The sequence below is a fragment of the Culex pipiens genome, chromosome 3 (assembly GCF_016801865.2).
Source record: "Culex pipiens pallens isolate TS chromosome 3, TS_CPP_V2, whole genome shotgun sequence".
NCBI lineage: Eukaryota > Metazoa > Arthropoda > Insecta > Diptera > Culicidae > Culex > Culex pipiens.
This window is the reverse complement of record NC_068939.1, coordinates 92,333,301-92,360,660: the sequence shown is the minus strand read 5'-3', so window position 1 is coordinate 92,360,660 and position 27,360 is coordinate 92,333,301. Positions and strand designations below refer to the sequence as shown.

General features: G+C 39.3%; 1 protein-coding gene across 1 annotated transcript in view; it reads right to left on the bottom strand.

Moving 5' to 3' along the window:
* Positions 1-27,360, bottom strand: part of LOC120420057 (eukaryotic translation initiation factor 5B) — a 185,885-nt gene that overhangs the window by 5,691 nt on the left and 152,834 nt on the right. Inside the window, exon 8 of the mRNA XM_039582968.2 lies at positions 19,321-19,482. Within this exon, the coding sequence (XP_039438902.1) occupies positions 19,321-19,482 (162 nt within the window). The remainder of the gene's footprint in view (positions 1-19,320; positions 19,483-27,360) is intronic.

Sequence of the window (27,360 nt, the reverse complement as noted above, 5' to 3'; positions counted from 1 at the left end):
TCTCTCAGCTAGAATAATTTTCTCTCGAGAAGAGTAGGCCAATTTCCCGAAAAAACGAAGGCCAGTTCATTGACGTCATCACCGCGAAGCTAAAAATAGCTCGGCTCACACACCCTCGGGAAGGTCAATCAGTTTAGAAGATTTTTAGAATAACAACGAATTTGAAGAAAATGTTCAATTTATGTATTATTTTGTAATTTTCCAGCATGAGCATGAGTTTGAAGATTTTTAGAATAACAAAGAATTTGAAGAAAAATGTTTAATTTATGTATTATTTTGTAATTTCCGACTTAAACAACTGATTTTTTTTTGTTTGTGTTCAATATATTATTTTCTGTCATTTTTTAATTAATTTAAATTATGTTTTTCAACAAAGCGAAACATTTGATGTAAACAATCAGCCTATCCCATATTTATTCAACGTTAACTGTCACTAGAGCAAGGAAGATAGACTGTTTACGTCCAAGTTTTCGCCCCTTTGAATAGTTGGGTAATTCTCTACCAACTCACACGAAATCGGGAAAAGTTGCCCCGACCCCTCTTCGATTTGCGTGAAACTTTGTCCTTAGGGGTAACTTTTGTCCCTGGTCATGAATCCGAGGTCCGTTTTTTTATATCTCGTGACGGAGGGGCGGTACGACCCCTTCCATTTTTGAACATGCGAAAAAAGAGGTGTTTTTCAATAATTTGCAGCCTGAAACGGTGATGAAATAGAAATTTGGTGTCAAAGGGACTTTTATGTAAAATTAGACGCCCGATTTGATGGATTAGTGTGGTGCTTTTCGGGACGCGCAGTCCTGTTTTTTCATGTTATTTTCCGTCTCTTTTGTGTCGCTGTTCGAGTGCATGGGGTGATTGGATTTCTTCTTCTTCTTTTTTCATTTATTTTTTGTTCGCGCGTTCGTTGGCCGATGAATTTCATTTTTGTTCTCTTTATATAGTTTTCGATAGAAACGATCCGATTTTTGTTTTTTGAGACAAGCAAGTCGTATTGCTGGATTTAGTCCTTTCCATATCATCGAGGATCGGAAGGCACGTCGACGGATATGTTTTAAGGCTTATGATATAAAATGATTTTAATGAATGAAGCCCTTCCTACATCACCGTTGATCGGAAGGCACGTCGACGGAGAATTTCTAGAGAATCGCGGTCGAATTAATACTATATTTAAATCCCTAGATAGGTATCTTTCCGCAGCCGGCTGCCTAAGATTTTAAAATTTCAACCGATAAACAAATTGCTCAGGGTCGCATCACCTACCACAGTGAATCCTGACCTCATACCCATCTTACTAACCCCTCAAAACTCATGTGATACTTTGTCGGAGACGCAGCTGATTTAGCGGTCCCATCACTCAAGTATCGGCTAACATTCCCATCCACTTCCCCGTGTCTTACCACTGGTCGTGGCCGGCGTCGGTATTGATCAGCACGATAGGGACCTTTGAAAATTGCGAAGGGGTGATGATTGGTTCCTACTTTTCATCTGTGGTCCACGGAGCAATGTTTGGGGGTCCTGGTCAATAACGTAGTAGCAGCTACGGGTAGACACCAATGCTATGCTATGCTATGCTAAATTAGACGCCCGATTTGATGGCGTATTCAGAGTTCCGAAAAAACGTATCTTTCATCGAAAAAAAACCCTAAAAAAGTTTTTAAAATTCTCCCATTTTCCGTTACTCGACTGTAAAAAATTTTGGAACATGTCATTTTATGGGAAATTTAATGTACTTTTCGAATCTTCATTGACCCAGAAGGGTCATTTTTTCATTTAGAACAAAAATTTTCATTTTAAAATTTCGTGTTTTTTCTAACTTTGCAGGGTTATTTTTTAGAGTGTGATAATGTTGTACAAAATTGTAGAGCAGACAATTACAAAAATTTTGATATATAGACATTAGGGGTTTGCTTATAATCATCACAAGTTATCGCGATTTTACGAAAAAAAGTTTTGAAAAAGTTACTTTTTGCGTTTCTTTTTGTTTCGTCGTCCGTGTCTGTCGCGGGTGACCAGGAACGGCCATGATCGATGACGACCAACTTTTTCAAAACTTTTTCGTAAAATCGTAATAACTCGTGATGTTTAAAAGCAAACCTCTTATGTCTATATATCAAAATTTTTGTAATTGTCTGCTTTACAAATTTGTAGAACATTGTTACACTCTAAAAAATAACCCTGCAAAGTTAGAAAAAACACGGAATTTTAAAAAGAAAAATTTTGTTCTAAATGAAAAAATGACCCTTCTGAGTCAATAAAGATTCGAAAAGTACATTATATTTCCCATAAAATGACATGTTCCAAATTTTTTTACAGTCGAGTAACGGAAAATGGGAGAATTTTTAAAACTTTTTTAGTGTTTTTTTCGATGAAAAATACGTTTTTTCGGAATTGTGAGTACGCCATCAAATCGGGCGTCTAATTTTACATAAAAGTCCCTTTGACACCAAATTTCTATCTCATCACCGTTTCAGGCTGCAAATTATTGAAAAACACCTCTTTTTTCGCATGTTCAAAAATGGAAGGGGTCGTACCGCCTCTCCGTCACGAGATATCAAAAAACGGACCTCGGATTCATGATCAGGGACAAAAGTTACCCCTAAGGACAAAGTTTCACGTAAATTGAAGAGGGGTCGGGGCAACTGCTGTGTGAGTTGGCGGAGAATTACCCAGTTACTACAAATAACATGATTTGAAGTTTGTTATTATTTACATACTGACTTTTGTTCAATCTGATAAATTGATCTAAAGATTAAAACACTTCAATGATTTCCAATGTCAGAATAACCTCTTTCATGCTAGACATTATCCCGAAAAAAAGAAGGCCGTTCCATTGACGTCATCACCAAAGCTAAAAATAGCTCGAAACACACCATCCTGAAGGACACCACGTTTGGGATTTCCGAAAGACTCACTTTAAATTTTTAAATTTTCAGTTATTGAATAAAATTTAAATGCAATCATTTGAAAAAGAGCATGAAAAATTTGTTAAATAAAATTAAGAGGAAAATTAATGTTATAGAATTATGCTGATCTTCTTATTTTCTATTTCAAAATCAACTAAAAGCTAATCTATCAAATTTCTGCAAAACTTTCCTGTCAACGTTCCCTCTCCCCAAAAAAAGGGAAGGACACCGTTGACGTCATCACACGAGAGCTAAAAATAGCCTTCTTCCAGTTCACACACCCCCACGAAGGCCACCAGGACGGGATCCAGGGAAAGGCCCACGGTTTCCCTGGAACGTTCCCAAAATAGGCCATCAAAGGCAAACGACCTCCTACCGAGCCTAGCGATGCCTCAAGGATTTTTCCGGGATCAAGCGAGAAAGGCTCGCTCTCCCTTTTCCCTTCCCTAATTCTATTTATAACCACCTCCGGAAGGCCTCTCCACGCTTCCTGGCCTTACATTACAAGGACTGCTGGCTGGGAGGAAAATCGATTTTATCCTGCCACGAAACTAGGTCAACACACGCGTGCTGTCTCCCTCTTTTGTGCGCGCCGCGTTCCCGAATTGGGTTCTGGAGCTTCGTTCGACGACGGCGGGCTTGGCCGAGGTGAATGGCCTTCGATGGAAGGACGATGGCCCCCTTGCAGCAGGGGCGAGCCTTCGGTTTTGGGACGGAAATAGCGTTTGGGGGATGGAACGGGGAGGCCTTGGATTGTACACTTGTATTTTTAGCAGAAGCAAGGACGACATCAATGGAAAATTCCTACTCGGGAAAATCCTTGAGGTGAATGGAGGCTCCAAATATATGAATGAAGTTTGTTTGGTGGGGCGTGATTGTAAAATTGTTATTCCCGTGTTATTTTTTGTCTTTCCAACGTTTCTTAAATAATAATTTATTCAAAAAGTGTGGATATCGTTTGTGAAGATTGTGCATTTTGCAGATTCCAAACACAAAATCATAATATAACAATGTCTGTCAATCAACATTTTACAGAACTCTGCTTTATAGTAGCAAGTAAATTCTCGTAAATTTACACAATCCAATTTTGAAAAGTACGATGAATCCCTCTTCAACTATGATATTTAATGTTCAAATTGGAAAACTTTAAAGAAATGCTGTGGAGCCGGGTCCTTATTTTCAGGACTCGAAGTCGATTTAGCATGCTTTTAGGTTAGACAGATTATAAAACTGCACTAGATCCATGTAAATTTTGAGATACAATTTAAAAAAGACGGTTTTGCATCATTCACAGCAGGGGTGCTCCAACCTACGGTTTATGAAAATTGTTCCTTTGAGGCCATTCATAAATATTGAATAAATAAGTAGAATTTCTAAATTAAAAAAAATCAAGAATTAAATTAATACATTTTTAAACAAAACTCTTATCAGATAGTTTTATTTCTTTTTTTTATGATTTATCAGTAAAATAATGCTTATTCAACGTATTATTTGGAAGCTTTTTTTCAATAGAAATAATTGTGTTTCAATTTCATAATTCAAATTTCAAATTACTAATCATTACTAATATTTTCTGGGTTAAATAAGGCCCATTTAAATAATTTTCAACGACCACTCCTCCTCCCTCACCTTAACATTGGCTCTACAAAACAGGGGACAAAGACGATATCCTTGAAAAAATAAAAAAATTCAATGGAAATAAACGTGCATTTTTTAGCATGATTGTGCAAATTTTTAGTATGATTGAAATATTAATGTAATTTTTATTTGAAAACTTTAATCGAATTTATCGTTTTGAAAATAAAACCGTAGAGAGATTTAAAAATGTCTCAACAATTCAGAAAGGAAAAATATTTTTTCACATTGTATTTTTTATTTGGCTTAATCTTTGTAGGGGTCATCCCTATGACCAAAGAAGCTATTTTGTGTCATTGGTTCACCAATACAAGTCTCCATACAGTTTTGGCTGCTGTCCATACAAAAATGGTACGTAAATATTCAAACAGCTGTAACTTTTGAGTAAAATTTCTGATCTATTAGGTGTCTTCGGCAAAGTTGTAGGTGTTGTTGAGGACTATTGAGAAAAAAATAGGTACACGGAATTTAACATTAAAAAATTATTTCAAATTTGTTTTTGCATGAAATTTCGTTTTTTTCCAAAAATCACTATTTTTTAAAAATTGATAACTCGGCGGCAGATTTTTTGACCATGTTTCTGTATCGCTCAAAAGTTGCGGGTTTTTGTCCCCTAAACATATCAAAAAATCTCGAAAATCAAAACATACGTATTTTGGGAAATTGAGTTTTTGTGAAAAAAAGTTGATTAAAAAATCTGAATTTTTTTTCCATGTACCTATTTTTTTTCTCATTAGTCCTCAACAATACCTACAACTTTGCCGAAGACACCAAATTAATCAGAAAATTCACTCAAAAATTACAGCTGTTTGAATATTTACGTACCATTTTTGTATGGACAGCAGCCAAAATTGTATGGAGACTTGTATGGGTGAACCAATGACACAAAAAAGCTTCTTTGGTCATAGGGAAGGTCCCCACAAAGTTTGAGCCAAATCAAAAAAATACAAAAAAATGGTCGAAATCGGCCGATTTCGTAGAGAGTTGCTCTATTGAATTAAAAACTATTCTGAATATTTTTCCCAAGATTTTGTTGAAGTTTTTCCTATGCCTAATGAAACGATTTCGACAGATATGCGCAGAAACGAAAAAAACGGATGCTCTGGAAGGTGCTCTACAACTTTCCCGAAGAGAGTATTGTGCTAGCTTGTCGCTGAAAGAAGATACAGCGTCCTCAAAACTCGTCTAAAACGTGATTTTCGATCAAAAAACACGTTTTAGACGAGTTTTGAAAACGCTGTATATTTTTATAGGAGCAAGTTAGCACCATACTCTCTTGGGGAAAATTGTAGAGCACATTCCAGAGCATCCGAATATGAATCCGGTTTTAGTACAGCGTGAAACGAAAATTTATATGGAAAATTGCATCGCTTTGCGCAAAGTGAGGACTAAACCAATCGTTCCCAAACTTTGGGGAGTTGTTTAGGACCCCAAAAGGAACTGAAAAATTGCTGTGCTCGCTAAATTTGGACAACTTTATTTTTTCCATACAACCATATTACACCCATGAAATTTTAAAATTATTGCAATTTTAGTGAATAATGTTGATATTTTCCCATTTTCGTCATTTTTCCGTCCCGTCCATCCCCGTTTTTTTCCTTCAAAAAATCGTTTCTGTAATTAAAACTTCAAAAGTTTTTGATATGTAAGGTAATATTTTCCGAGGAATCCGATAACAATATTTTGAAATAAGACCTTCAAAACAGCATTTTAAGTTTTTATACGAGCTTTTTAAATGTCATGCCAAATTTTTGAAACTTTGAACTATTTTTTCCCTAATTATCTTTCATGTGCGTCTAAGACAGCTAAAATCAGTTAAAATGGCTCAGAGCAATGATTTTTGAAAAAAAGGTTTTTGCGAAAATTTACGAAAATACAGTTGTTGGGACCACCCTAGCACGGCGTATGTCACCCTAACGGCCAAACAAAAAAAAAATACGGGTCTAATTATGTTGGCCAAGGAACCCCCGGAAAAAAATTTAGGCCGATCGGAGAATTTTTTTTCAGTTTTTGCTCTTTTCAAATGGAATTGCTGCAATGATAATTTCAACCCACTGAGAATTTTAGCTCGAGCTCGAGCTCGATCTGGCTCTGTTACATTAATTTAAAAATAAATCAATAATCAAAATTCTAGTAGCTTTTATTCGGGACCCGTGTTAAAGGCGTGGTTGCCCACTCACCCAGACGGCTTGGGTTCGATCCCAGAAGGTCTCGGTGGCATTTTTTTGAGACGAGATTTGTCTGACCACGCCTTCCGTCGAACGGGAAGTAAATGTTGGCCCCGGTCTAACCTAGAGGTTAGGTCGTTAGCTCAGTTCAGGTGTAGGAGTCGTCTCCCTGGGTCCTGCCTCGGTGGAGTCGCTGGTAGGCAGTTGGCCTTAGCAATCCAAAGGTCGTCAGTTCGAATCCCGGGGTGGATGGAAGCTAAGGTGTAAAAAGAGGATTGCAATTGCCTCAACAATCAAGCCTTCGGCCACCTAATTTCGAGTAGGAATCTCGCAATCTAGAACGCCAAGGCAATGCTGCAGAGCGCATAATTTGATTTAGATTTTTGAACTTTTATTCGCTTGATGATTCAACAGTTACAAAAAATATTACAAACGATCACAAAAGTCCGATTATCTCGGATGGATTGCCCAATTTGGTCCAAACGCCTCGCCAATTTTGCCCCCCCGCGCGCCCCACTTTCAATCAACGCGATCGACTGAACGCGCCTCAATGAAATTATACGACATGACCACATTTGTGGACTCCAATGAATGAATGAATGACAGCGTAAAATCAAACAGCAGATGAAAAAACACACACATTTTTCAACCCACAACCCCCTGTAAGACCGGTTCCAGTTTCTCCGATTGAACCGGTGAAACTCCGGATTGGGAGGCGTTGGCGATTGTTTATCACCGCGTTGTGACACACACTCGATTGCGGGGCTAACGAAGTTAAGGTGCATCTTCCTACGACGGCGCTGCTGCTTGGAATGCTGACCAATTGGGGTTCAGGTTGGGGTGGGTTTTAACCCTGTCTGTTATTTTTTTTAAATCAAATTTTGCAACAATTATCAAATCGAATTATTTTGAAACCTCAAAAAGAAATATTAAACTCACAATTTCACTATCGTTAAGGGATGACACGTCCGGCCGGCTGGCGTTCTTTGTCAGTCAGCCCGTGGCGGATTCGTTTTCCTGCGGAATTAGCTGGAAATCGATCACCATTTCCTGTTTATCAAAGTGAGCCTCTTTTGGCGTGACAACAAAGCGCCAAATGGCTTCGTCGTCGTCGGCAATTCAGCGAAAAAAAAAAAAACATGAGCAAAAGTGTCATCGCGGTTTCTTCTTCCCTCGACGACGCGCCCTGCCCTTATGAATGAACGGAGCGACGCGTAGGCCTAACACGACTGCGGAGACTTTGGACTCACGGCGGCCTACCTGTTGGCCATCAACTTCAACGTGGCGGCCGGTCATTGGCGGGGTCTGAAAGCGGATGTCGTTTATATATATTGTAATGGTTGGACAGCGCAAAAAAAAAAACCCGGGCCATCATTCATAACCTCAGCATATTTCATCCACGCAAAAAGGCTCCAAATGCCATGGCGAAAAAATGTGATAAACGTTAAAGGCCGTGGTGGACGTTGTTCAATACTGGAACGTGGTTACATGACGGTGTAACCGGTGTGTGATGTAATTCTTAAGTTATCACAAGCGGTTCACACAAGTTCATGAATCTGACATATTTAAAAAAAAAACAAACTTATTCAATCAGCCTATATGTAGTTGAGGCGTTCCTCACCTTTTGACCAAAAAATTGTCACTCAATAGATTACAGTCTTTGAAAACCAAGTGCGTACTAAACTATATTGTTTTGATTTATTTGCATTTTGCAACCTGCAGTTGCCATAACTTCTCTGTACTAGTCAGGGCTGCAGAGTCGGGTACCTTCAAGCGACTTTGAATCCATACTTTGAAGACAACTCTGACTCTGAATGCATGACATGACGTCAACGCCGACTTCAGCTCTCCAAAAATACCCGACTTCACAGATTCAAACTCCAAGTAAAAGTTGCTGAAAATTAGCTGAATCCGATGCCGTCTCCGAGGTCTCACTCCAGCTCGAATTTCAACGTCAGCTCCGACTTCTGGGCTCTGTGAAAATAATAACAGTTTGTGTTATTCACATTTCAAAAATTCTTAATAAATAAATCAATTCCCTTAGAGAATATATCAGAATCCAAAAAATAAATAAAAGTTAATTTTATTGGATTCATTTTAGCTTAAGGACGCTATTTCATGGCCAAAATAATGACCCCGACGAAAATGGTCAAAATTATCCCATAGTTCTAGCCAATTTTAGTAAAGTCCCTTAGAGGGTATATCAAATAATAAAAAAATCAACTTTCTAAATTTCAACTTTTTAGAATAATTTCAGCTTAAGGACCCCATTTCAGGGCCAAAATAATGACCCCGACGAAAATGGTCAAAATTATCCCATAGTTCTAGCCAATTTTAGTAAAGTCCCTTAGGGGGGTATATCAAATAATAAAAAAAATCAACTTTCAAAATTTCAACTTTTTAGAATAATTATAGCTTAAGGACCCCATTTCATGGCCAAAATAATGACCCCGAGGAAAATGGTCAAAATTATCCCATAGTTCCAGCCAATTTTAGTACAGTATATGAAGGGTATATCAAATAATTTTTAAACAAATCAATTCTCAAAATATCAACTTATTGGAATAATTTTAGGTTAAGGACCCCATTTCATGACCAAAATTATGACCCCGACGAAATTGGACAAAATTATCCCAAAGATCTAAACATATTTAACAAAAGAAAAAATAATAACAGATTGTGTTATGCACACTTAGAATTTTTTTCCATTTGTGCGATTTATGGTAATTTTAACTATTTCTAAGTCAGAATACCAAACGAATAACAAATCTTGTTATTAGGAGAGTTTTTTGAAATGTATAAAATTTTCTCTTATTAGCGTGTTATTAAACATTTGTTATATAATATCGCTTCAATACCAAATCTTGTTATTTTATCAGAAACTGTTATTATTCTTTCTTCTTTAAGTTGAAGTTCAGGATAAAATAATAACACTTTTTGTTATTTTAACAGGATTTATTATTGAAATATTATTAATTTTGTTATTACCGTCTGTCCGGGAATGTAGGACCCTCTACATTTGAATTCACTGAATAGCAATGCCAATTAATTTTTTTAGTATTTATACTTGAGGTGAAAAGTGCTCTTATACTGCTGTCCTTATTCAGGCTTTAGTTCCGATTCAACCCAGTTGACAAGAGAATAATTCATTTAAAAAGACGTTCTGTCATTGAGCAATTCCACCTCAAATCAGGATTTTTTTTGGTACTTTTGTACCCCTAAGATAACATGTCTAAGATAACATGTCCCAAAAGTTTTATTATAATCGGAGAGGGTCGGGTACAAAAGTACCAGAAAAATTCCCGATTTGAGCTGGAATTGCTCCATTACAAAAACACTGCCTAGGGGCCATCCATATACCACGTGGACACATTTTTATTTAATTTCAGAACTTCAAATCTTTTGGTAGAGAGCGTGGACAATTCTGAACCCTTTCCCTCGTAATTGCTTACGTGGTTTATGAATTACCCCCAATGTGAATAGCGGCAACAACTAAATAAAGTATCCTTTTATTACAAGTACAAGTACAAATCAATTGTACTTGTCAGCTGTCTGGGTCAAAACAAACACTCGCCGTGGTGACCGATGAGGTTCAGCACAATCAAGCAACGATCAAAGGCGTAAAAAGTCACTCTCCAAAACTGGTTCGAGCCTAATAAAGTCTCCAATAATTTATCGATAGAAAATATATAATGTTAAGTATTAACATTGTCTCTAAAACCTCCGCAGCAACAACAACAACAAAAAAAGGTTAAGAAAAAACAATCCCCGTACGGTACGCGAAGGTAGTTCTGGCGTGTAGGCAGAATGTCCGCAACCTCGTTGTCCCCACAGCCGCGGTCACCCATAAATGGGCAGTCCCAGATGGTGACCATCCTACGCACCGTCGCGACGACGACGACGACGTTGAAAACCGGCACAAAATATGTCCATCAATCGCTTGCCAAAGCTTTCAATGGGCTGGTTCGTGCTCTTTTTTTTCTGAAAAACGCATTTCTACACCCATGATCTTCATGTGGGAGGGAAGGGGGGTCTGGACCGGCCCCGACACTTGTCCGGCAATCAATTGCTTTTGCTGCATTCACCACGGTGTTCCAGAATGCGTTGTTTTCAACAAGGCCGTTGCGAATACTTTTTCACTTTTGTTTCAATTTCGACAAAGTGTACCGTTTTCAAGCTTACGCCATTTTTATGCAATTTTTTGAAAGAATTGCAGTTTTTGAATCTTCTTAAATATTGCAAATGAAAAAAAAAAAACAATTCTGGAGTTTTTTTTTAAAAAAAGGTCCAATAAACCAAATTTTTATTTTTTGCTTTTTGGGTGTTTTTGAAACCGCCTTGAGTCAGAGGTATTGAAAAACACCCAACATGCAAAAACTGAAATTTTGGTTTATTGGACCTTTTCAAAAAAAACTCCAGAATTTTCGAAAAGCTGAGAAAATTCCCTTTATTTTGCTTTTTTAAACTTGGTTGATAAGGCCTTTGGTTGCTGAGATAAAACCATGCAAAGATAAAAAAAAAACAGGAAAAATTGTTTCATTGTTGCCCAACTAGCTCTCGTTTTATGATCACCGATATCTCGTCTTTGACTTTCAACTTTCTTTCAACTGTAAATAATAAAATTTTCTGATCTCTTAAAAAAAACAGTTTGGAAATGTTACAATCAAGACTAGCCTTTCGGAATAAAAAGTATCGCAAAATGCATCATTATAATTCCAGATTAAATTTTCAAAAGGTCCTATCTGCATAGGAAACCCATGATGGATAGATTTTGAAAATTTAATCTAGAATTATGATTAAACCAAATTTTGCAAAACAACCAAATTTAAATTTTTAGGCTCTTGTTCCAAAGCATTTACGTTTTGTACCGATCTGTGATCCCAAAAATCAGAATTGACTATTTTTACAGATTTAAAATGTAGTAAAACCAGGGCTGCGGAGTCGGGTCATATTTCAAGCGACTCCGACTCCGACTCCGACTCCGGCTTTCTGAGCTAAGCCGACTTCGACTCCAACTCCGGCTTTCCACAAATTGTTGACTCCGGCTCCGACTCCGACTCCGGCCTACCAACTCTAGCCGACTCCGACTCCAGCTTTCCAAAATTTGTTGTCTTCAGCTCCGACTCCAACTCCGACACCTAATCTGTTTTTTAAATATTAAAAAAACGCATTTTCAGCACAACAATTTTCTGAGTAAATTTGAAATTTGTTGTATGAAAAATTGGAACATTTTATTTAACTACTTTACTTACTTTACTTTTCCAATATTTTTTTCAGCAAGTTTTCATTTACTGAAAATTTCAGTAGTGCAGATTTCAGTAAATTTAACTGAATTCAGTAATGACAAATTGGTGTGCAGTAACTATCAAAGATGTCCTGGTTTTCAAATAAACAATTTTCAAAGTAATTATTTTTTAAAGCTTTTTTGAATTTATTTGAGAAGAAGTACATGGACATTGTGTGATCCAGCCCGGTACACATTTCTAACATTCACAACTTGAGAAAATTCTGATATTTGAAAAGTAAATTCAATTATATCAATTATATCACCCCGATTTAAGGCATTTAACAAAAATTAGACTTGCTCAACGATATTTTTTAAGGATCAACACTTTAAGAGTTTTGCAGAGAAATTGTAAACATTGGGTTAATCGATATATCTAATAAATTCAATGACTCATATATGCAAAGTTGCATATGCAAGGCATAAGAGCGCCAGTTTAACTGTATTTCAAAATTAGTTGCAACTTATTTTCGAGATTTTTTGTCAGCTTGAAATGTTTTCAGCATGACACTTTGATTTGTTTTTATTTACATACAAAATGAGCATGTTGCGTTCCAAGTAGAAGATTGATAAAATAGTTGATAATGTTTTAAAAGCATAATTCAAAAAATCAAACCATATTTAATTTTGTTAAATACTGATAGTGAGCTTTCCAATCACAATAAAAATGCTTCGAAAACATCATGGTATCTGATAAATATCTTGAACCAAAAAAAATTAAACAAGACAATGTCAACACAGTGCACGCAGTTCTATAAATAAATTTGAAACATAAAAATGGGAATTAAACTGAATTATAACAGGGTAATTCTCTACCAACTCACACGAAATCGGGAAAAGTTGCCCCGACCCCTCTTCGATTTGCGTGAAACTTTGTCCTAAGGGGTAACTTTTGTCCTTGATCACGAATCCGAGGTCCGTTTTTTGATATCTCGTGACGGAGGGGCGGTACGACCCCTTCCATTTTTGAACATGCGAAAAAAGAGGTGTTTTTCAATAATTTGCAGCCTGAAACGGTGATGAGATAGAAATTTGGTGTCAAAGGGACTTTTATGTAAAATTAGACGCCCGATTTGATAGCGTACTCAGAATTCCGAAAAAACACCAAAAAAGTTTTAAAAATTCTCCCATTTTCCGTTACTCGACTGTAAATTTTTTTGGAACATGTCATTTTATGGGAAATTTAATGTACTTTTCGAATCTACACTGACCCAGAAGGGTCATTTTTTCATTTAGAACAAAAATTTTCATTTTAAAATTTCGTGTTTTTTCTAACTTTGCAGGGTTAGAATATTTTACAAAGTTGTAGAACAGAAAATTACAAAAATTTTAATGCCTCCTCAATTTTGCAGGGATTTCGAAGCTCTCGGGGAGACAAAAACATGAAAAAAAATTGCAATAGCCTTACCAAATCTAATCTAGGGCATTCTTTCTTGTCATCATTAACGTTATCAGTTATTACTGCGCCATTGCATTATAATGCATTTAAACATCATAAAAATTCAAGTGGCCAGACCGACTGCTTGAAATTAACCGCAGACATTATGCGTAGAAGCGCAAGCAATTGATCAAAATAATAAGTTAGCTCTAAAATTGATAATTGATCTTAACGAAATGTTAGCTCTGCAGAAAAAAAAGCAAATAAAGAAGAAAAAAGAAGAATGCGAAAGTTGTAAATAAAAAGTCAGTTTTTTTTTTATAGGAATTACTTTACAATATCATAATAATGTTTATAGATGCAAACTCGAATAAAAGCAATTATGTAAACTGGAACAACAAATTTCGCAACACCGTGTCTGTGATTAATATTCACGTACAGCACACCACACCGGATCAGAAGTAAGTGCTGCGACCAGCATCCAAGGGACGTCCCTCTTTAAGTGAACCCCGCATGTGCATCCCGGGACGAGATTTGCGACAGTCGTTTCGTCGAATAGACAACGTCTTTTTTTTAATTTATTTTTTGCTGCTCTGCAAGATCAGGCACGTCGGATCAGCCCCGCGCCGGAGATGGCGTGAATAAAAGGAGCCATAATTGACAGTGAATGCAAATCACTTTAAGCTTAATTTCCTACGTATATCCTGCCTCCTCCCCCCCGCACTTCAAACTGCAACGTTGGACCTGAGGTTGCGCCTCGTCAAATATGGCACCGGTTCGTTACTCCACTTAAGTCGGGGCGTCGGCGTAGGAGAGCTTCATCAACCTCGTGGGGGACTGTCGGGGCAGAATTATTTCGCGTTGGAGTAGTCTCCGCAGCACAAGAGCTTTAACGATGGGTTGAATTATAATTTTAAAATTCAATCAATTTACGCTCTAGCGGGGCAAAATGTGTTCAGTGAATACTAATTAAAAACTGTACAGCTTAATACAAATGAATATTCATCGGTCGACACACATCAATCGAATGAAGTCTTAAATTTAAGGATCGGTTATTATTCACCATAGAGAAAAGCTTTATAATTTTTAAATGATCAAGCTAAAGTTTAAGGATGGTGTTTTTGTCTTCTTTGGACATAGAAAAGTTTCAGCCAAATAAAAAAAAGAAATAAGAATTGCTCAGCAATAAAATCCTGATAGAATCTCCCTCGCAAACCTTTCCCTCATTCCCAATTCACACTGCAATTTCAATTTAATTAAGTTTGCAATTGGGCCGGGGAGTGCAAAGTGCACCGCACACTGACGTCATCACCACTGCACTGTTTTTGTGTTATCGAACTCTAGCCAGCATTCTGAGGCAACGATTGACGTCATCGAGGCGTCCATGAGGTCACGTATAACCCAGTTATGAGGCCAGCGCGCGGAAGGAGCCAACCCGATCCTGGCAGCGACCATCCGGTTTGTGTTCCGTGCTATGTACCGAAACGAGGTCATCGATTCATTCAGAAAGTGCAGCACAAAAACAATATCGAGGACAACTTTGGCTTCTGCGCACTTTGGGACACGGAACATTTTCCCATTCAAGAGATTGTGCACCACACACTATTAGTTATTAAAGGGCAGAACCAATTTTGGCTTCGTGCCCCATTCAGGTCGAAATGGGAAAGCATCCACGGAGGAAAACAGGCATTGCGTCATTCATGAGGAGCGATGCCCGGACCGGGTGGACTTTTCCGGTGTCCCTCAGGTATAATTTACCCCCCTTTCGACCTGGATGATGTGAGGTGGTGTTGTTTGGATATGGAGCTGGCTGTTCCCAGAGCGTCACCTTTTCCAACCATAAATTATTCATTAGGCGAGCAACTGTTTGCTCAACGGAATATCCTCTTGCAGAGCATGGCAACGAGTTGCCGGAAAGGATACCCCGTTCCCTAGGATGAGGATTTTATAATGAATGACGTCAGAGAAATGTAATCACGATAATTGACAAACGCAGAGAATTGTGTCATTGTACTAAAATTGGTGCATGATAATTATTTTAGAAAAATCATCATCTCTAATGTGCTCAACCCCCCTTTTCAATAAGAAAATGCCCTCTTTCGAAACAAAATACCAATATTTAAAACATCTTTTAAACTGAGATCATAAAATCGAATTTTGATTTTTTTTTTCTACAAAATTAAAGAAAAAAAAACACACACACACATGCATTAGCCTTTTGGAAGTTGATCCAACCGTCTATGTATTGGGGTAGCTTATTGTTTGTAGTTTGTAAAAATTGAGAGCAATCAGTGCTTTTTGCAAAGAATTTCAAATTTCTCAATTTGAACGCTATTGTTAATTGGAAGAAAAATAAAAATTACAAAAATCAAATAACAAAAAAAGATGATTTTTACATACCAATTTCAAGTGCGTTTCGACAAAACGGGTCTGCTCACATCACTCCCAAATTTTAGGAGGTGTGACCAAAAAGCTTGTACAACAGAAAAAGCGGTTTCCATAGAACAAAAAATCAAAAGAAATGTTTACAACTTAGCTTGAATTAAAAATGAGTTTTTTCAAGTATTTTATTGAGATGTTAACCCTCTAGAGCCAATTTTATTTTTTATTTTTTTATTTCCCCTGTTCTTGACCATCTTTTGTTCTACGAAAAACTTTACTTCTCTTGTTTAATGTTTTTCTTGTTTTAATTTTAATATTTTAATTTGCAATTATCTTGTTTACTTTATCTTTACTTTTTGATAGAATTTTGCCTTTTCTACCACCTCCTATCATATCATCTTGCCTTTCTATTTTTTCATGTTTTTACAGTCACTTTTTCATTTTTTTTGCTTTTTTCAAATTTTCTGCTCTAAAATGGCACCATTATCATTTAACCCTGTAACGCCTATAGTAGCACCAACGCATCAAAACTTTGAGATCAAATTTCTCGGAGATGTGACAATATTTGCAACTGCTTCTTTTTGCACATGTTTAGGAAACATATAAATTAAGTTCTGAAATTCCATCCACATTGATGGAGTACGAGCGTTTTTACAGACCAAAATTCAAACAAAAATTGGGTATTTTTGTGAAAATAATTACAAGCTGGAACAATCGACACGAAAGCATTTAAGGTGAAACAAAAAATGTTCACAAGTCATTTGAACCCTTGCACATCGATTTTGAAATTTTAATTTGTTAAATTTATTTTACGTTTTTTTTTAAATGGCGCACCATTGGGCATGAGGAAACAAAATTTTTTGAAAGCTGAATTTTCAAAGTGCAATAAAATCAATAGTTTTGTGACAAATAATTTTGAAACATTCAGAACTAATGAATAAACTTTTTATAATATCAATTTTTCTACATTTCTGTTATTCTTGGACTTGTATCGGAATATCAGAGAATTATATTCCCTTTGGGACCACCAAAGGTGGTACTCCTCGATATTAGCTACTGAAAAGTGCTAAAAAGTGCAAAAATGCCTCACGGCAAGAAAAGGAGGCGGTGAGGACCAGCAGGATCGGCAGATTTGAAGAAGCTAAAGAATGCCGAAGCGCTACCTGCAAAGCCAGGCAGTTTGAGCAAGGATGCTCAAAAATTGTCGCTACCCTCCCTGTGGACGTGAGCGAGAAGGAAGAATTTGAACGACGGGAAAGGTTGCCACCCATTTTTGTGAAAACATCGTCATCGGATTCGGTGCGAAAGTGGCTGACCGGGTTTATCAAATCTGGTGCTTTACGAGCTTCCATTCGCTTGTGTGCTGATGGACTCAAAATTCTGCTACCTACCAGAAAGGATTACAACTACGTTCGGGATTTCTTGAACAACACAAAGATTGAATACTACAGCCATGACGATCCAGGTAAACGCCCCATGAAACAGGTCCTCCGAGGCCTGTACGACATGGATGTGAATGTGCTGAAAGAAGAGCTCAAAACTCTTAAGTTGAACGTGATCGAAGTCTTCAAGATGATGAGACACAACAAGGACATCAAGTATCGTGATCAACTGTACCTGGTCCATCTCGAGACAGGATCGACAACGCCGTCTGAGCTGAAAGCAGTTTCGGCAATTTTCAACATTATCGTGACTTGGGAACGTTATCGTCCAGTGCACCGTGACGTGACGCAATGTTCGAAATGCTTGCAGTTTGCACATGGTGTAAGGAACAGTTTTATCAAGAGTCGTTGTGCAACCTGCGGAGGTTAGCACAAAACTCAAGTTTGCAACACAATCAACGAGAACATCGAAGCAAAATGCTTCAACTGTGGTGGCGACCATACAACCAGGAACACGGTATACGACGTACGGAAAACCTTCTGTTACATTGGCATTGATCCGACCATTTTCATTGCGGCGAGATAGCCGAGAGGGTTGGGGCGCGGACTTGGTTATCTGGATATGACTCTCGCCGGATTGATGTTATTTTTGGGGTGAGCAGACCTGATATTTTCTTTGGTACATGCTTTTTGTGTACACGTTTTCTCATACAATATTACATGCTTTTGTCCACAAAGGTGATGTGCATGCTTTTGCATGCGATTTTACCATCGGATTTTATGCTGTGTATTTTTAAAAGAGGCAAAAGCTCAAGGCGTTAGAGGGAAAAATTGTAAAAAACGCGTAGAGGCATAGTCTGGGACACTAAAAAAACTACTGCATCCTGCTTTTTACTTTATGTTTAGGAAATGATAGTAAAAAACTCCGCCAAGGTTGACAACTAAAAAACTGACATTTTTAAAAAAACATTGGCAAAATCACATAAAACAAGTCAAACTTCCAAGCCTAAAGTTTTCTAAAATTCCAAGAGTTCTTCTAAATAATAAAGATCTTATTTTTAGATCTAATTTTTAGATTCTAATAATTTAGATCTAAGCCCGTCTAAAGGCGGGGTTGGGTTGTAGAGGATAAAAAAAACGAAATATGTTCTCTGTGAAATTTCCTACAAACTGCATGTATTGGTGGCATTTTTTAGGCTTATTTTGCAAAGTGATTTTTGAAAAAATACACTCAAAATAATTTTTTTCTAAAACGCCCTGCCATGCCCAAACACAAGCATTTAAGAACTATGTCTGTACAGGATTTTTTCAGGGGATATTTAACTATAAAAAAATTCTATAAAATAGTCGTAAAAGGCACTTTTTGGGATTTTTTTTCTTATGTTGAAACATTGTTCCTGACATCCTAGTCTATCACGCAGAAAAATAAGGCATATTTGAATCAACAAAACATTTTGTTGATTTGAAAATCATAATTTTTGTTGACTCAACGCTAAACGTCAAAGCAGCTTTTTCAAAACAACAAAAGACTTTCGTGGAATCGAGAAAATCAAGGTTTGTTTCAAAGCAAAATCGGCGTTGATTATATTCAACAAAAATTTTGTTGATTCAAACCTCGTACAGGCTGATTCTACAAAACTTTTTTCTGCGTGGGAGTAGGTACAAAGAATTTTATAAATATGGTATACCATTTTTCATATATTGATGGACATATTATACAATTGATTGTTAACTATTGATTAAATGCATTGTTTAATGTTGAATTTTGGATTTTGGATGCTTTTAGTTTAAAATAAATTAAAATAAAGCTTGAAATTTGGAATTTGTGGAACCCAAATGGATTGTCCAGATTTGTTAACGATTAAATTTTTCTAAGCGATGCAGAGAGCAAACACCAAATGATCATCATTTGATCGACTCATCTTGTTAATCAATTGTTCGTGGGCATTCTGGAACATTGGCATTCAATTATGGTAGTTCCTGTTGTGATTGATTTTGATTCAATTATGAGGAAAATCCTGTTTGATTGATGCATTCTTAGTCCAGATTTAATGATATTCTGAAGCAGACATTGCCAACTTATGACAAGAAATGATACCTTTTACATCCTTAAGAAACTCGAATCAGCACCGAACAAAGAATAATTAATTAAGCTATACAAATAAATATTAATACAAACGCCACTTACCTTACTAACTAGCATATCGGTTTCCTCAAAGTGTCGGCCGAACATCTTGGGCGTTTCGCCCGGGATCGGCTCGATCTTGATGCAGACCTCCTGTCCCTTCCTGGCAGTCTCAATTTGTTTGTGATTAGCTTCGATCGACGTCACCACGCCCAGGTCAACAAACTGCAAAGTGAGGTGGAAAAGCGAAAATAAAACCCAGATTAATGATGGCGATCACACACGCTGGTAATTTTGGCGGGACACTGATGCTGGTGCAGAGTGCGTCAAAAGTGACGCTCTGCGCGGTGACGAAAATTGTTTGTTGCGGCCATATTGCGCGACGAAAGTCCGACTCATCCTCCCATCATCACCCGAGCGGAACCATTTTCCGTCCTATTTTCCACTCAGAATGAGGAAAATTAACAACAACAACAACAACAACGACAAACTATGCGAAATATTTCACATGAGTGTTTGCGACACACGTCCGTCATCGGTACGACCGGCCCAACCGTTGCAAAATATGGCATATGGTTGGGTATTTTTTTGTAATTCGGGCGTTTTCGTCACAGAAAAAACGAGTGACAGCTCCCTACAGCAAACCGTCATCCATACCCCACCCCACTAAGTCACTTTTTGTCTAGCAACCTTAATACTATACCTCCCTTCCTTTTAAGAAATGCTAGATTTTTTTTTGACCAAAAGTTTTCAAATTTTGAAAAAAGGCTATCTTGACACACCCTCAAAATTGCTGTAAGAACGACAACTGGTCAAAGGGATTTCAGGTCAGAACGCGTTTGGCACACGTACATGCCAGACTACCGTAAACAATTGTAACTATAACTCGGAACTCCGCCAACCAAATTCAACTAAACTTCGGGACAATGCACAGAATGGTCAGCCAAACAAAACATGATCGTTATTGTTTATATTGCGTGCTTAAACTTATGTTTATTTAAGATCAAACATTAAAACGCGTTTATCTCAGAACATCAAAAAGCGACGTGCGACATGACAGCACGACAACGTCGAATTGTCAGTAAGATTTTTTTTTCAATATCTTTAACATTCGGGTAATTTATCGTTTGTATATTTCTCAACAGGCACTTATTGCCCAAATGAACTTAAAACTAAGACTAAAACTAGAACATTCGTCTTAACACTGATAAAAACTTGGACTTTAACACATCGCGAGACAAACTGACGTCAAAAACAGAGGACACTTTATTGAAGGCTCGCTTCAGTCCGACGATGGCTCCGTTGGCGCTGTAATTGGTACGGCGGAAAGGGATCTGCATGATTGGCGTGTGGCGTAGCTGGCGGGCAGGTGCAGTCAGGGTGATCTTTTCTCGGAGAGAGGGGCAATCGATCCTGTCGGTCAGAACGTCCGAAACTGTCAACGCACGGGCCAGGTCACGACGCAGCTGGAGAGTGTCGAGATGCATGAGCTGGCAGCGGTCTTCGTATGGCGGCAGCTGCTGGGGATTTCTCCAGGGCAGCAGTCTCAGGGCGTATCGGACAAACCTGCGTTGAATTCTCTCTAGCTGATAAACGGCGTTGTTGTAGTGCGGAGTCCAAACCGACGAGCAATATTCGAGCGAGGACCGGACCAACGAGCAGAACAGCGTTTTCAAGCAGTGGATGTCGGTGAAGTGGCGTGTCATACGGATCACCAGACCGAGCTGACGGGATGCTTTGGCAGAGATGAAGGACACGTGTTGCTTGAACGTCAGTTTAATGTCCAGTATGACACCGAGATCCTTAACGTGATCAACTCTTTCCACTAGTGAGGCAGCGAATGACAAACATGTTAAAGCTGCCTGAAATAAATCAAAACCTTTCCACTAGTGTGTCGCCAAGATGGTAGTTGAAGATTATCGGAGAGTGCTTCCGGCTAAACGTTATCACCTGGCATTTTCCGGGATTAAGGACCATGTGATTCGCCTCACACCAATCAGCGAACTTATCCAGTTCGCGTTGCAGGGCTTCGGCATCTTCAAGACAGTCGATCTTGGCGAACAGTTTGAGGTCGTCTGCGTAGGAAAGATGAGGTCCTCTCAGGGTGAAGTTGGCGTCGTTGAAATAGAACAAGAACACCAACGGACCGAGGTGGCTGCCTTGACCGATTCCAGAGGTAGCGTCGAAACTTTCGGAGAGTGTGTCCTCGATTTTCACCCGCAGCGAGCGTCCCGACAGATACGACCTGAACCATGTCAACAGGCTGCCACAGAATCCGAGCTTCTCGAGTTTGGCGATAGCAATACTGTGGTTAATCTTGTCGAAAGCTGCCGACAAATCTGTATAAACGGCGTCAGTTTGAGAGCGATTGTCGAAGCTATCGATAACGAACTCGATGAAGCACAGCAGATTCGTGGCAGTGGACCGTTTTGGAAAGAATCCATGCTGATCGCTGAATAATTCCTGGCGGCAATGGGCAAAGATTGGACCAATCACCACCAACTCGAACAGTTTCGAGGCAGCACAGAGGGCAGAGATACCTCTGTAGTTCTCGATGTTCCTTCGATCGCCTTTTTTATGCACGGGGAACATGAATGCCTGCTTCCATGCACACGGGAACTTTCCGGAGGCGAGGGATAGCCGGAACAGGTGCAAGAGGGGCGATACCAGCGCGGACGAACATCGCTTCAGCAGTGTCGAGGGTATTCCGTCCGGTCCAGGGGAGCTGGAATGTTTCAGTTTAGTTATCGCAGCTGATACGGCGTCGTCATCGATGTCAATCATGGGAAGAGATCGATCGCAACGGGGAACGCTGTTGGCAGCAATTTGGATCTCGTCGTCGGTGATATGTTCGTTTGTAAAAACACTCGAAAACTTTTTGGCGAACAGCCTGCAGATTTCTGCAGTGCTCTCAGCTTCCTCGTTGGCCAATCGCATGGACGAAGGCAGCCCGGATTCTTTGCGGTTCTCGTCGACGAATTTCCAAAACTTCTTCGGGTTGGCCTTCAGCTCACGCTGCTTCTTGCGCTGGTAGCTTGCCATACAACTGCGACTCAGACGCTGGTATTTGCTGTTCATTCTCAAGTAGTACTCACGAAGGGAAAGTGTTCCACACCTGGAGAAGATCTTGAAAGCGGCTCGCTTCTGGGTTTTGAGGTTGCAAAGCTCCGGCGTTTGCCACGGTAGGTGAGTAGAATTACGCTTCCTGACCTTAGGAACGAAATGGTCGATGTGATCTCGCAGGATTGATGAGAATGTATCGACCGCGGCGTCGACGTCAACAGAGTCCAATACACTATCCCAGTCGATGTTGCGCAGTGCCAGAGACATTTCATCGTAATCAGCACCTCGGAAGTTGTAGCATACGGTGTCCGGTCGGTCTCGAACAGCAGAACTGTGACAACCGTCGATGGTGACAACGAGCGCGGGGTGGCGATGGACGATCTTAGCAAGCGGGGCCGGGGCAACGATTAGCGTTGGGGCGAAATCTTGTGCGCTCACAAAGCAAAGATCGAGACGGCGACCGTCTTCGTTCTCAATATGGTTGATCTGCTGCAGAGTGGCCAGGTTATATCCGGCCAAAAGATCACGCGCGCAGGGATGGAATTGTGAGCGATCAGGATCCGGGTACAAGAAACCGTTACGGGAAGGTGTCCAGGTCAGTTTCGGCAAGTTGAAGTCCCCTACGACAACGATGTCGTCGATCGGGCGCGTGCGTTCTGCAATAGATGCTATCGAATCGAGATGGATCTTATACAGGTCCTTGTCGTAAATGCGATCCGGGGGGAAGTATACCACACAGAGGAAAAGGACACGATCAGACAACTTCAGAGACACCCAGACCTGCTCGACTGCCTTCCAAGCGTCTTGGTCAATCCGGCGTGGCTTGAAACAGCGGCGTGCCGCGACGAGGACTCCTCCTCCTTCCACTTTCCTGCTGTTGTTTGGTCCACGATTGCAGCGGAAAACTTCGTAAGCCGGTCCAAAGACCTGCGACGAAAGCGTGTTCTCTTTCAGCCAAGTTTCCGTCAGGGCGATGAAGTCGAAGCATTCTCCTGAGCTGGCGTGAAGGTAGTCATCAAGGTTGCCGTTCATGCCACCAGCATTTTGGTAATAAAGATGACATTGCTGAATCCTCGAGGAAACCCTAGCTAACGAGCGAGGGTGGGTGAGCGGTGCGTCGGAGGATTGCTGGGAGCTGGAAGGTTGTGAGCATCAGGGAGCGTCGACTGAACGGAAAAACGCGAATACATGCCTGGAAGCGCGTTTTGGAAGACCCGTTCTCTAAAGCCGTACACAGGGCCGGGACGACTTTGATGTCCGGAACTAGATACGTCGCAGCAGAGCGGTGGCGCGACTGTGACGGGAGAGTCGGGGTCTTCCATGATGCGGGGGTTCGTGCGTCCCGGGTCAGCAGTGTCCGACGGCCACCTACTTGGTGACGGGTTGCGGTAGCTGCAGCTCGGTAGATCGCGATGTACGGGCGTCGTCCGATCGTCGCTAGAATGCAGGCGGGCATCAGGGTCGAAGACGTCACGTTCGTGAAAAGCGGGATTGTACTTGCCTGCATTTGGCGTTTAGAAGACCCTTTCTCTGGAACCGTACACAGGGCCGGGACGACTTTGATGTCCGGAACTAGATACGTCGCAGCAGAGCGGTGGCGCGACTGTGACGGGAGAATCAGGGTCTTCCATGATGCGTATTTTCGGGCGTCCCGGGTCAGCAAATATGGCGTATTGATCGTCAAGAAGAGGGCAGCAGTCGAAAAACCTTGTCAAGATGCGGGGCGATACGTCGATCGATAAGTAGGACGTTAATCCGTACGACGTTTCGCGAACCCCGAGGTGGTAACGCTAGGTCGTCTGGTGAAGTCAATAAACTCGCGGAATGCCAATCCTGCAGGCCAGTTGTCCGCGTCCAGAAATGAATCTCGGTAGTCCCGGCTTACCCCAACCTTGAACGTGATAGAAGAGAGCTCGGCGACGTCGACTCCTTTTTTCACAAGCATCTTAACCACAACGGGATCATCTTCGTCGACGGAGAGGCACTCTTTCACCATCGTGCAGATGTCGTTTTCCGTTACAGTTGGTGGGAAACTGGACAGCCAAATGTACCACAAATCGTCGGGCTCAGCGTCCGCGATGATGGGAACAGACGTCATAGCCTTTTTTCCACGGGATGCGGCCGGAATGTTTGCTTTTCCAGGTGGGTCCGCGCTCGAGTCCCGCTGTCGCTTTTGGCCGAGGGTAGGCCAGTCGGACGAAGAAGTTGATTGTGCTTCGACTTTTTCGTTAAGCGCGGCAACCGTCGATGCAAGTTTAGCGATATCACTCTGCACCGTTTTCATTGACTCGACTAACGCTTTGGGGCCTGCGTCGTTTTCTTTGACGAGGTGACGGAAATGACTGCTCAAGAACAGCTTACTGCACTCGTCGCACATCCAGAAGAAGTTATTGGGGTGCGTCCCCATAACGTCGAGTGCCGGGACGTCCACTTTGACGCAAATCATGTGGAAGGTCGACTCGCAGAAACCGCGACACACGATGCGGTCCGAATCAGAAACCTTCTTGTTACACTGTTTGCAGCCCATATTGCGGATATGTCGTTCCCCTCGGAAGCCCTCTCGAAATGGGTAAAGCGCGTAAGCAGAATTGGGTACACCGTCTTTGTTCTTAGTGCGTCCATCCCGGGAATTCCCGGGACAAAAATCCCGGGATTTTCCCAAAACCGGGAATTCCCGGATCCCGGGATTTTCCATAATTTGTCCCGGGAATTCCCGAAATTGAAAAAAATAATCATATTTTGTTCTGGAAATTCAGATTTGGTTGTGGAAATAGTAGAATACTAAATAATCGATAAGAAGCATTAAAATAGAAGATCAGTTGAATACTAATTAGTCGATAAATTGCATTTAAATTTGTATTCGGCGAATATAAGCATTTATTTGGCTTATTAGGAAAAATTATTATAATTTAAGTTAACAGGTCCGCAAAATGCCTAGCGCTTTAATTTTTTTCTCTTTTATTTTTTAATAGAATGGATATATTTACGTATATTTACGACTTTAAATTTGAAAAAAAAATCATGTTAAAATATTTTTAATCAAACACCGGCAAAATAATCAAACACCGGCATCTGGGGCAAACAATGACAAATGCTACTTGAGCAAAAAAAAAATATATTGAATGACTTCGGTTAAAACAGGAACAGAACAAAACAATTAGTACACCGATTTCCAAATATATTGCTCTAAAATCTCCTGTACTTATTCAGACTTTAGATCCAATTTTCCTCCGGTTGGCGGTAGTAACTTTAAGTAAATTTATTAAATATGTTTTATATAAATCTATGAATTCAAAACTTATCTTAAATTTTACATTGACTGGTATCATTTTATTTGTTGTCGTTTTTTGTTTTTATAGAAAAATAAATGAAACTTTTTAAACTGTTTTTCTCATGTCATATAAAAAAATATAAATGAAATATTTTCAAAAAAATCTTATGTAATTTTAACCGCAAATCAAAACAAATAATCCGATTGGAATTAAAAATTGTATTTGATTTAAAATCCAAAAACCACAAAGAACAAAATTGAGGTTTATCAATTTTTATTTTCTTTTGGGCTATTTAAAAACTGTTGTCCTTGTTTCGATTGAAGTGAAGATTATCACCATTTAATATTATCAAGCTAATTTTATTACTGATACAAAAGTTTCCCGGGATCCCGGGAATTCCCGGGATTTCAAAAATATGTTTCCCGTTTCCCGGGAAATTCAAAACCCGGGAAATTGGACGCCCTAGTTCTAACAATGGGTGGTACTACCGAAGCGTGGATTGTTGTTGTTATTCCAGCCGGTAAGTATGGAGGTACCGAAAGTGATGCTAGGTTTCACCAGCAGCGGCAGCAAATTTGCTGATTTATTGCACGAGACTCGCGAAAAAACGGGTTGTTTTCGCGAAACGAACACTACGCGCGGGTGAAAACAGCACTCAGGAAACAATACGGATACGTTTAAACGAAATTTGGTGAGTAAATCACATCAAAAAATTAAAAAGAACTTGGCACGGTTAAAAGTGATGTAAACAACTTAACCTTTTGTTTGAATTTTCCGCCAACTCACACAGCAGTTGCCCCGACCCCTCTTCGATTTGCGTGAAACTTTGTCCTAAGAGGTAACTTTTGTCCCTGATCACGAATCCGAGATCCGTTTTCCTTTCATTTTGGAACATGCGAAAAAAAAGGTGTTTTTCAATAATTTGCAGCCTGAAACGGTGATGAGATAGGAATTTGGTGTCAAAAGGACTTTTATGTAAAATTAGACGCCCGATTTGATGGCGTACTCAGAATTCCGAAAAAACGTATTTTTCATCGAAAAAACACTAAAAAAGTTTTAAAAATTCTCCCTTTTCCGTTACTCGACTGTAACAAATTTTGGAACATGTCATTTTATGGGAAATTTAATATACTTTTCGAATCCACATTTACTCAGAAGGGTAATTTTTTCCTTAGAACAAAAATTTTCATTTTAAAATTTCGTGTCTTTTCTAACATGTACTTTTCAATTAGAAAAATGTTAATCAACCAACATAAGGGTTTTGCTTATAAACATTAGTTATCGCGATTTTACAAAAAAAAAAAAGTTTTGAAAAAGTTGGTCGTCGTCGATCATGGCTGTTCATCGTCATCCGCGACAGACACGGACGACGAAACAAAGAGAAACGCAAAAAGTAACTTTTTCTAAAAAATTTTTTCGCAAAATCGCGATAACTCGTGATGTTTATAAGCAAACCCCTTATGCTTGTATATAAATTTTTTTTGTAATTGTCACTCCACAAATTTGTAGAAAATTATTACACTCTAAAAAAAACCCTGCAAAGTTAGAAAAAAACACGAAATTTTAAAATGAAAAATGTTGTTCTAAATGAAAAAATGACCCTTCTGGGTCAATGTAGATTCGAAAAGTATATCCATTCAAGCGGGCGTCTAATTTTACATAATTTTATCATGCAAATCATAAAAAATCGAGAATTTGCAAAAAATATGTTTAAATTAATATATGAATTAATGAAAATTTGAGCATTTCTTTTTCATCTTTATGAAAT